Source organism: Chrysochloris asiatica, unplaced genomic scaffold (genome assembly GCF_000296735.1).
Source record: "Chrysochloris asiatica unplaced genomic scaffold, ChrAsi1.0 scaffold00079, whole genome shotgun sequence".
NCBI classification, from domain to species: domain Eukaryota; kingdom Metazoa; phylum Chordata; class Mammalia; order Afrosoricida; family Chrysochloridae; genus Chrysochloris; species Chrysochloris asiatica.
The window spans coordinates 3,204,540-3,216,847 of NW_006408597.1; the positions used below are offsets into that span (position 1 = coordinate 3,204,540).

The window sequence follows — 12,308 nt, forward strand, 5'->3', positions numbered from 1 at the left end:
AGAACCCAGCTTCTCAGATGATTTGCTCAGCATACAGGTTGACTAAGTATGGTGAAAGAATACAACCTTATCACACACCTTTTTAATTTTAAACCATTCAGTGTTCCTATGTTCTGTTTGAACAACTGCTTCTTGGTCCAGGTACAGATTCCTCATGAGCATAGTTTTTAGGAGGAACTATTCCCTTGCTCCAGGGATTGTTGTTAAGTACCATAGAGTCGGTTCCGACCCATAGCGGCCCTGTACAGGGTTTCTGAGGCTCTAAATCTTTACGGGAGCAGAAAGCCTCATCTTTCTCCCACGGAATAGCTGGTAGTTCCAAACTGCTGACCTTGTGGTTCGCAGCCCTATTTGTGACCACCAGGGACTAGTTCCTCCTAAAAACATGTTCAGAAGACTGTTATTGTTGTGTAAAGTGTCATCGAGTCAGTTCCAACCCATAACGACCCTATATAGGGTTATCAAGGAGAGGTTGGTGAGTTTGAACCATAACCTTGTGGTTCAAACCAATCTTGCAGTCTGGTGCTATATCCCACAGCGCCACACCAGGGCATCCAAAAGGAGCAATTTTACCCTCTCCTCTAGGATCACTAGTAGTTGGAATCAACTCAGTGGCACACAACTAACTATGCAAAGAGAAAAATTTTAAAGGATAGTTGTCTGGGAAAGGTTAAAAAAAAAAAAAAAGGCATTAACGCATGAAAATTTACACTTTATGTAGTAAAATAAAATTCACACAAATGTTCAGTAGTCTTATGTCTCTAATTTACTTTCAATATCATCTTGAACTTACTTTTGACCCTATCTATTTTTTCAAAGCCTTAGTATACTCACAAACCATGTATTCATTCATAAAAAAATTTTTAATGAATGCCTACTGTGTGCCAGGTCCTATAATAAGCGCTAAAGAAAACTCACTGAAATAAAAAAGAAAAAAAGGCACAATATTCCTGACTTAGGTGAGCTTCTATTCTAATGAGGAAAAGAGACAATAAACAAATACATAAATAAAATGCATATGACAGCAAGCAATGAGTGTTACAGAGAAAATAAACAAAGGAGAAGATGAAATAGACATGGAAATGATTTTAAATTTTAACAAGGTATTAAAAAGGTGGAGTCCTGGTGTGGCACTGTAGGATAATCAAGGTCAGTTTGAATAGCAAAGTTGGTAGTTCAAACTCACTAGTTGCTCCTCAGAAACCCAATTCAGGGTCACTATGAGTCAGAACCAACTCTTCAGCACTTAACAACAGTAAAAAAAAAAAAAAAGCCAGCATTTGAAAAAAGTATGGAATGATTCATGAATTTGCATATCATTCTTATTAAGAAACCATCAATTAAATAATAATATGTGAACAGAGGCAACACATAAACAATGAAAATGGGTGGAGGAACATAAAATATGCCAAGTCACTAGTCTTCAGGAAAACACAAATTAAAACAAATAATAATTAACAACCATGTTGTTGTTGTTGTTATGTGCCATGGAGTCAGTTCCAACTCATAGCGACTCTGTACAGGGTTTCCGAGGCTGTAAATCTTTACGGGAGCAGAGAGCCTCATATTTCTCCCACGGAACAGCTGGTAGTTTCGAACTGCTGACCTTACGGTTCGCAGCCCGATTCGTAACCACTACGCTACCAGAGCGCCTTAATAACAACCATAAGTTTCCAAAAACTATTAAGTACAATAACATCAACTATTGACAAAAATGTGAGCAAAGAGGTACTCTAATAAATTATCACAATATAAATTTGCAATTTGAAATCTTATAAAGTTGACATATTATAGCAATTTCACGTTAGATATCTACTCTAGAGAAATACTCGTGTACAAGTAAACACAAATAAGGATGTTCACTGAGTGTGTTTATAATAACAAAAAATGGGTCTAACTGACCCATGTGGAAGTACGGATAAATAGTCTTCAGTTTATCAATTTTATTGAATATTATAAAGCAGTAAAATTAAAAGTCATTATACATTTTTTAAAAATCAGTGAACAAACTCATCATGTGATTTTTGTGAATATATCACAAAAACAATGTTGGGTAAAAAGCAAGTTGCAAAAAATATGTACAATATGATATTACCTGTCAATTTAAGAACAAGACTATTGTTGTTGTTGTTGTTAAGTGCCATCGAGTCGGGTCCGACCCATAGCGACCCTGTACAGGGTTTCCGAGGGGATATACACTTACATAAAAAAAAATAGGAAAACATACATGGAGAGAATAAATAATACTCAGAATGGTAGACATTTCTCACAGATGCAGATTGGAAAGAGAATAATTTAAGAGTTATACTTGAATTTCACTTTACCCCACATCAGCTGTACAACTTAAGGCAAATTACTTAACCTTTCTGAATCAATTTCTTCATTTGTAAAATGAGGATAAAGGGCTCTGGTAGCACAGTGGGTTAGGCATTGAACTGTTAATAACAAGGTCAAGAGTTTGAATATACCAACTGCTCCATGTGAGGAAAATGAGGCTTTCTGCTCCCATATAGAGTCGATAACTGTGAGAACTAACTCAACAACATACAACAAAGTAAGGATAACCTTGAAAACATCATGCTGAAATAAGACAGTGGCAAAAGGACAAATATGGTTTGATCTCACTTATATGAAATAAGCAAATCAATAGAAATAAAAGATTTGGTCATTGGAAAACATGGCTTGGTACTAGAAATGACACTGAAGATGACATGAACTTATTCATTGCAAACATCCTATTTCAACAACATAAATGGTGACTATACACATGGACCTCACCAAATAGAAAACATAGGAATCAAACTGAGTACATCTACAGGAAGAGATGTTGAAGAAATTCAGCATCATCAGCCAAAACAAGGCTAGAAGCTGACTGTAGAACAGACAAATTGTTCATATGCAAGTTCAGGTTGAAGCTGACGAAAAATGACAAGTCCACAAGAGCCAAATTACAACCTTGAGTATATCTCACCTGAATTTAGAGACCAGATTTGACACACTTAACACTAATGAGTGAAAACCAAAGGAGTGATGGGATGACATCAAGAACATCATATACAAAGATAGTAAAAGGTCATTAAAAAGACAGGAAAGAAAAGAGAGACAAAAGTGGATGCCAGAAAAAACTATGAAACTTGCTCTCAAAAATAAAATAGCTAAAGCTAATGGAAGAAATATGAAGTAAAACAGCAGAACAGAAAATTTCAAAGGATACGTCAAAAACACAAAGTATTACAATGAAACGTGTAAAGACCTGGATTTAGAAAACCAAAAGGGAAGAACACACACAGTATTTCACAAGCTAAAAGAAATGAAGAAAAAAATCAAGCTTTGACTTGCAATACTGAAGGTCCTGGTGTGGCATTGCACGATAAGTGCTGGACCATAAGGTCAATTTAAACTGCAAGGTCAGCGGTTCAAACTCATCAGTGACTCCTTGGAAACCCTATATGGACTTGATGGCACTTAACAACAACAATGGCTACAATATTGAATGAAACATCAAAGGAAGATGGAAGGAATACACAGAGTCACTGTACCAAAAAGAACTGGTCAATGTTCAATAATTTTAAGATGCATCAAGTGATCAAGAACTGGCTGTATTAAAGGAAGAGGTCCAAGCTGCACTGAAGGTACTAGCAAAAAAAACGAGGCTCCAGGAATTGATAGAATACAAATTAAAATGTTTCAACAAACTGATGCAGCACTGGAGGCACTCACTCATCTGGCCAACCAATTGGAAGATGGAAGAGACCCATATGTGCCCATTCCATAGATAATGTGCCCATTCCATAGAAAGGTGACCCAACAGAATGTGGAAATTATCAAGCAATATCATTAATATTATACATAAGCATAATTTGTTGAAGAAAATTTAAAAAGTTGCAGCAGCAATGAGTAAAGAAGACTGTAGAAGAATTGATGCATTTGAATGAAGGTGATGCCATAACTGAAAGTACCATGGACTTCCAGAACAACAAACAAGTCTGTCTTGGAATAAGTACAGCCAGAATGTTTCCTAGAAGCAAGGCTGACGAGATTTCATCGCATGTATTTTGGACATATCATCAGGAGGGATCAGTCCTTGAAAAAGGACATCATGCTTTGTAAAGTAGAGGGTTAAAGAAAAAGAGGAAGACCCCATGAGATAGACTGACCCAGTGAAATGGGCTCAGACATAATAATAGTGAAGATGGGACAGAACTGGACAGTGTTCGGTTCTGTTGTGCACAGGATCACTGTGAGTCACAGCACCTAACAACCACAAAGATTATTAGTGGATGGGAGAAAGGGGACAGGGGTAGTTTTTGCTTAGTGGACAATAAGTTTATGTTAATATGGAGGAAGAATTTGGTTACACAACTTAAGAATGTAAGCAGTGTCACTGAATTGTACCTGTAGAAACTGTTGAGTTGGTGCATGTCATTTTTTTTTTTTAAAAAAAAAGAATTCATTTTATTTAAATATCAGCTTCAGTCCCAGTGAACCTGGTTCAGACAAGTCAATGAACCTCAAACTAGACTGGGGAGGGGGATTTGGTGATAATCAGGAGTGTCAAATAACCACAATAAGTAGAGGCAGATCCTGTGGAGCTTGCTGAAGGCAAGAACATCAGAAGAGAGGGAAGAAACAAGAATAGGATTGTCTCCTGGGTAACAAGACCAAGAGCAGACTTAGCCTCAAGAATCCCCATGGAAAATAGGATGGGACGGGAGTGCAACAAGACAGGGAAAGGGAAACAGACCCTTCCTATCTCCTGGCAGGTAGGCTGACTCAAGCCCCCGACTACACTCACCTGAGACCAGGAAAATGATATGTGGGGCCACCAGAATAAGGTGTCTGCTAGGGCTGAAGAATGAAAAGGAAGAACCAGGGGAAATGGGCTCAAGTCCTGAGTCAGGTCCAGTGGGACTTCTGGAAGCTGGATCCAGATCTCAGAAGGAATGGAGGAGGTCATGTGCTGGAATTTTCCTGTGGGTTCTGATTCAGGTTCATATCTTCCCCAACAGCTCACACTCTGCCTTCAACATTCCAAAGACTAAAAGTATCCCCTACAACGGGCCCCTTGGACGCCTAGAGGAACATAGAGACCCCCTGAGTTGAAGTAGCTGAACCACCTGGCTATCCTAGTCATGTTGCATCCTGTAGAAGACACACTCAACACAATTTGCCTTATAACATATCTGGCAGTATGTCTTCAAGAAACAAGAGGAGTAAGGGCTTGCAGCCTGGGCAGATTCTGATTGATCTATTCTGACCCAAAGAAGGCAGTTCCTCCTCTGCCATGGATGCCACCATCTGAAAGGCAGTCTTCAGGATGTCCAAGAACTCTGTGGGTGAGTCATACTGAATATTGGCCACTAACTCTGAAATGTTGAGAAAGAGCTTTTGAAGTCGGTTCTGGCAGTCATTGGAGTAAGCTAGTAACATGGCAGGTATTCCTAGTTTCCCACCAGAAGTGCTGCAGAGAGGCCATCGGTAAGGACGGGCAACTCTCTTAGGTCCTGACAGCCTCTGTTTACTAGAAGGATAGAAGGTGGTGGGTCTTCAGGCTGGCACTAGTCCTAGCTATGGGCGAGTGAAGTTCTTCACAGTCATTCATGACCAACATCCTTTCCAGAATCACAATCTCTTCCCATGTCAGAGCACTGAGTAGATACTGTATCTCATGAAAGATGACTGTAAAGCACTAGATGGAGGGCAGAGTACTTGGAAACCTCAGGCTGTCAGGGTAGAATAGTATCCCACAGACAGTGCCCAGATGGGGGATGGCCAGCATCAGACTAAGGTCAAGGTTGTCTAACCATCTCTTGGGTCAGACAGCCAGCCATTCCTCAGTACCTTGGCCATTGCCTGTCAGTCAGAACAGAAGAGCCACAATTTGCTGTTCCTCCAGTTGTATTATGTCCTTCTCATAATATAAAACTGATAAAATTGTATTCAAATTTAAACAGGACTTCTTGAAATAAATCCATAGTTAAAAACAACTCCATTGTCATGAAGTCTGGCAGGTTGTGCCCCCATAGCAAAAGGATGAGTTTAATGTCCATCAATAATAACAGTAGAGTCATGGCCAAGGGGGAAAGGTAACTTAAAAACAGAATATCACCATCTGATGCTAGTATGTGCTGAGCCACAAGTAACATGCCAGCAAATAGTTTTGCAAATCTTCCTCAGGGAACTTGCTTAGGTAGGTGAGGCTGATTTGTCTCATTACTGGGATGTACTGATTTAGAATATTCAGAATTGTTTCCATCAACTGCACCTGCTTAATTTCAAACATAGTTCAGAGTTGTTTTATCTCATGTTGTTGGGAAGGTTCTTCTTGGCTTGTGATCTTTGCTAAAAGTGCATCTGAATCCACAAATCCTCGGATAATTTCATCCATTAGCACGGGCTCTATCATGTTGAACAAAGTCAGGGAATAAATTCTTCCCCGGGGCCTGTTATGCATGGTGGCTAGCAGCAAAGAGTAGGAAGCACACAGGACTCAGCTGCCCAAGCACCTTTACTTAGTCTTGCCTGAGCCTCCTGGCCCCGCCCTAGGGGCAGGGAGAGTTGAGCGACCCTCTACTGGCCACATATGGCTCAGGCCTCCAGCCCTCCTTTCCTCTTCCTTCCTTTGGAGCCCTGGGTGGCAAACACAGACTCAGCTGCTAACTGAAAGCTTGGAGATTCCAATCCACCCAGAAACACTTTAGAAGAAAGACCTGGCATTTAATCCTAAAAATGAGCCACTGAAAAACCCTCTGAAGCATAATCCTCTGCAGGTTTTGTTAGGTATATTTTATTTTGTTAGGTATATTTTATTTTGTTAGGTATATTTTCACTCCAACTTTAAAAAATGAAGATAATACTGTAGCTGTATGTATTGTTACTAAAATGATCAAATGAGACAATAGGAGTAACATACCTAGCACAGTGACTGGCACAAAATAAGGGCTCCAGTGCTGACGATGGGGGCTGTGAGGGGCAGGCTTGCAGGGTATACCCTGTGATTGGTTGATGATGCATGGAGGGGATTGGGGGATTGTCATCATGGCAATGAAACGATAGACAGGATGAATGTAAAACTAATGTTCTCACATATAAACTATCACATAATTCACAATAAAACATTAAAAAAATAAGTGCAAAATTTAAAAAATAAATAAATAAGGGCTCCATAATGTTAGTTCCTTTCCCTTTTTCATCCGGATCTGAAATGATAATTGTATTCTTAAGACTTAAATGAGATACAATAAGATAAGATTCAACTAGTCAAAAAAAGATATCCAACTTGCTGTGTTCATGTGATCATGGATTATCAGTTAATTGCTTTATAAATCATAAAAATTGAGTTTTATTAATATCAGACAATATATATCATGATTTTGTCCATAAAATAAACTGGATTGTAATGTTCCTTATAATCATCCAACTCTATTTGTTTCAGACAAAAAAGATGGGTCAAAAAGAGAAAATAAGAAAAAGTCAGTTCCAATAAAACCATTCTGAAATAGCATCCTACTCAGAGATAGTTAAGTCAAGTGAAATGTCTTAACAAGTATGATGGGATTTCAAATAAGTAAAATCTTTGAAATATATAACCACAGAGGTCATAATTATTAAGGCTCAGGGTGCCTTCTGCTTACCTACCATATTATCTTTTTCCTGATCCTGTTTCTTCAGGTAGTTTAATACAGACATTGTGTCTTTCTCCATTCTATATTGCTGTTGCTTTAAGTCCTCATTACTTTTTGCCAATCTCCGGGAAGTATCACGATACTCAATCCTGGAGAGTTCTGTGACTTCCAACCTGGCTTCCCAAAGAGAGGCATTGGCCTTGGCTCTCTGTACCACAGATTCATCTGGCTTTCCTGCCTTCCTACATGGGAAGAGGACATTCACAGGTTACAACTATTCCTTTATTATAGTAGTATTACATCTCTCTGCTTGCTTTGCTAAGCATTACCTGGCAAATATTGGTGAGTGAATGATATTAAAAAATACATATTTATTAATTAGTTTATGTTCTGCTGTGTTTTATCATATTCATAACAACAATAAAAATAAATCTATATATATTTAAAAGGATACATATTTACATAGTCACACAAGGGAGTTAAATAAAGGGCTACAAAAACAAGGCATAGTAAGTTAAATTTACCTTGTATTTCAAACGATTTTGCAGTTTAACGCATTAGCCCACAGCGCCACACCAGGGCACCACTAGATATATATGTTGTTATTAAGTACCATGGAGTTGGTTCCGACTCATAGTGACCCTGCACAATCTTTGTAGGAGCAGAAGGCCTCATCTTTCTGCTGCGGAATTGCTGGTAGTCTCAAACTGCTGACCTTGAGGTTAGCAGCCCGATTCGAAACCACTACGCTACCAGAGCTCCTTAGAGCATATATAGATAGTCAATATATGAAAGACTTCTGTATTCGAATTCTTTTTGTGTTCCTTTCTAAACTGTCACCCTCCATCCCCTCAAATGGTTCTCACTTCTAGTTGCATTCTCCTTTTGTTTCCTTCTAATTACGGCTAGCCCCATCCCCAAGCCTAACTAAGGAGCTCTGGTAGCGTAGTGGTTACTAATCGGGCTGCGAATCCCAGGGTCAGCAGTTTGAAACTACCAGCCGTTCCACGGGAGAAAGATGAACATCCCGGAAAACCTGTACAGGGTCGCTATAACAACAACAACATCCCCCTCTGGACCCCGCTGCAGCCTCTTACAGCTGCTGACTTCCCTTTCCAGCAGGACTTAGGTACTAGTGACAAACTGTCTTGCTACAATCATCCAATTGCTCCCTGAAGTTATCCAGCCTAAACTGCTGCGAGTAACTGATGTGAGAAATCATATGCCCCTAACAATAGGACCACTAACACTGTGCACAAAAAGCAGGGTGTCTCCAACTTTGGGTGGTGGGAAATGTGAGAAACAAGAGGCCTGTTATCTCAGTGTTCCTCAGTCTGCAGCATACACATGGTCAAAATAGAATGAACTTCAGGAATGAGATAAGCCCTTGATACTTTAAAATAAAATGTCGGACTAAATATGCAGTTATATATATATATATTTAATGAGGGAAAAAAGTTATAAGCAAATATGTATGGTGTACTATTCATTTTGTAATGAAAAAAAAAAAAAGAATGCCTCCCCCCAAATGATAATGGTTATCTCTGAATGATAGGGCTGTTGTTGCAAAGTGCCATCGAGTCGATTCCGACACATAGTAACCATATTATATAGGTTTCCAAGGAGGGCTTTGAGATGCTGACCTTACAGTCAGCAGTCCAATGCTTATGCTAAAGCGCCACATTGTTGCTGTTAAGTGCTATAGAGTAGGTTCCCTATATAGGGTTTTCCTATAATCGACCTTGTAGTTCGAACTGACCTTGCAGTTCAAACTGACCTTGCGGTCCAGGGCTTATCCTACAGTGACACACCAGGATGCCACACTGTTGTTATTAAGTGCCATCTGTTCCAACTCTTAGTGACCCTGTGTAGGGTGAGCTTGAACCGCCGACCTTCAGGGTCAAACCGACCTAGCCGTCCAGCTCATTAACCCGCAGCGCTGCACCAAGACTCCACATTTGTTTTAAGCGCTGTGACTCCTAGCGGCCATGTATAGCATTTCCCAGGTGCGAGGTGCTGCTGGTGAGTCTGAGTCATCGACCCTGCGATTTAAACCGACCTTGCGGTCCAGTGCTTATCCTACAGAGCCACACCAAGACTCCACGCTGCTGTTTTAAGTGCCGTAGAATGGGTTCCGACTCATAGCGACCCTGTGTAGGTTTCCAAGGAGCAACTGGTGGGTGTGATCCCACTGCACCACACCAGGAGTCCTTTTACTTCCATTCTTTAGGAACATATTGGCTTCCACCATCAGTGCACTGCACAGGCAGAAGCGGTGTCTAAATTATCTCAGGCCCTGAATCTATCACTCCAGTGTTCGGTTGACTACATAAATACGATTCGTATTTTGAGAATTTCTGAACAGTGGGCTCTTTCCTTCTCAAAGAACAAGTGGCGGGCCGCAAGCGGTGGCCTGAGAGTCAGTTAGCTAGTCCACGCCTCCGGCGCCGACATGCCAGCACCCCGGGCCCGAGGTCCTAGAGGACGGACTCAGAAAGAAGGGCCGCCATGGCGGCTTCTGCTTACTTCTTGTCTTTGCCTTTACCCTTGCCTTTCCTTTTCTTTCCCTTCGACGGCATTTTTGCTACTCCTGGGACCCGGCTACTAGTACTGCGCCGCCGGCTAGGCCGGGCTTCGTCTCTAAGGGAACCGGAACGCCAAGCGGATGACGTTCCTGCCCCAGCCGTTGCCAGCGCGGGAAGAGCGCACGCGCCCTTGACGTAGCTCCTACGCCGTCGCCCAGCCCAGACTCCGTAGGAGGGGGGCAGGGCGGCGATCTCGCCGAGGGCGGCGGCGCGGCCGCCAAGGCGGCGCGAGCGCGGTGAGTGAGAAGGTGGCGAAAGCGCCAGGGACTGCATCAGACGAGGGCAGAGCGGACGGCCTGACTGGCAGAGGGTAGTCGGGCGGAAAGGCGGGAGCGCACTAGTGCCTGGGGCGGCGCGGCGTCCTACAGGTTGGGTGTCTCGGGCGTCGAGACAGTCGCGGCACCCTCGCCTTAGAGACACTTGGTTCCCTGTGGTCCGTCCGACCCTCTGCGGTTGTCGAAGCTGCTGCCCCCCATCGGTGCTGCAGCGTTTTCCGTCTCCGGTCCGCGAGTCCTCCCGGCCCTCCGCGCTGCCGCGCTCGATCTCATCCTTGCGCTGCCTCAGCCGCGCGTAGCGGGTGCTGCCGGGACTCTTGGTTCCTTCTCCAATACCGGGCTTCCAACTCTTGCCAGTTCTACCAAGGATGGCGAATTCAGCCGACTTTCCAGACCAACATTTTTTTTCATGAGGCAGTTGACTTCTTTCCAAGAGTGGTGAAGCTGCCAGGCTCCCAAGGGCAGCGCGCACCGGCGTGCAGAGGTCCGGGGCTGCTGACCTCGGGGATGGGACAGACCCTGGGGACAGGAGGGGGCCTGGCAGGCATGGGGGCAGGTCTAGCCCGATCTGTCCTGTGTTGGCGACGCTGCCTGCCCTGGACCAGCGCCAGGTTTTCATTTGTTCAAGGCATGCGTGCTCAGCACCTTTTTCTGCAAGTTGTGTAAAGTTGAAAGTTCTTGCTCGCGCACATCTCGGAAAAGGAGTGTACTCCAAAAGTCTCGCTGTCATTGGTCAGTGGAGGCGCTCTGTGATCATGCTTTTTCTTTCAAGGTAATAACTCTGAGTCATTAAGGTACTTTGGCTGCCAAGTTGATAGAATCCTTAGGAGACCTGTACTTGAAGCCCCCGTGCTGCGTTACCCATTTCAAAATAAATAGGGAATGTCCTTCATACTTCACTATACATCATCTCTCCATTTCTCTAAGGGAAAATTGAATCCAACACTCCTTCCAGAGCTCTTTGACCTCTGATGCTCTGCCGCCTTCCTTTTTTCTCCCTTGTATGGTTTCCGCTTCTGAAGTCTATGGTTAGATGGATCATGCTGATTTGTTAATGAACCCTCCAAATTGTCTGTTAGACATCCTGTCTACTACCATGCCTGTGACTTCTGACCCGATTTCTGTTTGTATGTTTCTATTTGTCATACTCCTTTGGGTCCATGGATGCTGAAGGGATTACCTGTGATGTGGAATCCATAAAGTTACAACTAATATTTCCTAAACTTCTGAAAATGCTCCTTATTTAACTTGGAGCAAAGCATACAGTAGGGCATATTATACTGCCAGCTATATATTTGGAATTAATTCTAAAATGTGGTTACTTGATAATATGAAAAGCCAGTCCAAGACTCAAAATTTAGCATACAACTTATTTATAAATATTCTTTAAATTGTAACATTTTATGATACATGGATAGTACTTTAGTTGCATGTAGTTGTTTTACCACACAACATGCCTTTATTGACAAAGTTTGATTTTGTAGATAAAACTGATGAGGCATGAATATGACTAAGAGAAATGCCCATCATTCTACCTAGTGAAGGGGGTTCTAGAATCTGTGGTAATTGGAATCTCCACAGTTTCTACCAAAGAACTCGATGCTATTATTATTCAGTCATCTATTGGTGAGAAACAACTAATGGTGAAAGAGTTATAATTGTTGTTAAGTGCTGTCAAGTCACTTCCAACCCATAGCGACCCTACATGTGATTTCCGAGGAGCGACTGGTGAACTTGAACTGTGACCCTTGAAGTTCAAACCGACTTTGCAGTCCAGCACATTAACCACAGCGCTACAGGAGTTCGGGTGGAAGAGTTGTTGT

The 12,308-nt window shown here is 42.1% G+C and overlaps 1 protein-coding gene across 1 annotated transcript in view; it reads right to left on the bottom strand.

Moving 5' to 3' along the window:
* Window positions 1-10,204, bottom strand: part of CCDC176 (coiled-coil domain containing 176) — an 84,947-nt gene extending 74,743 nt beyond the window's left edge. Inside the window, exons 1-2 of the mRNA XM_006865610.1 lie at window positions 10,152-10,204; window positions 7,639-7,867 (exon numbers count right to left, since the gene is read on the bottom strand). Of these exons, the coding sequence (XP_006865672.1) occupies window positions 7,639-7,867; window positions 10,152-10,204 (282 nt within the window). The remainder of the gene's footprint in view (window positions 1-7,638; window positions 7,868-10,151) is intronic.
* Between the last annotated feature and the right edge of the window lie 2,104 nt (window positions 10,205-12,308).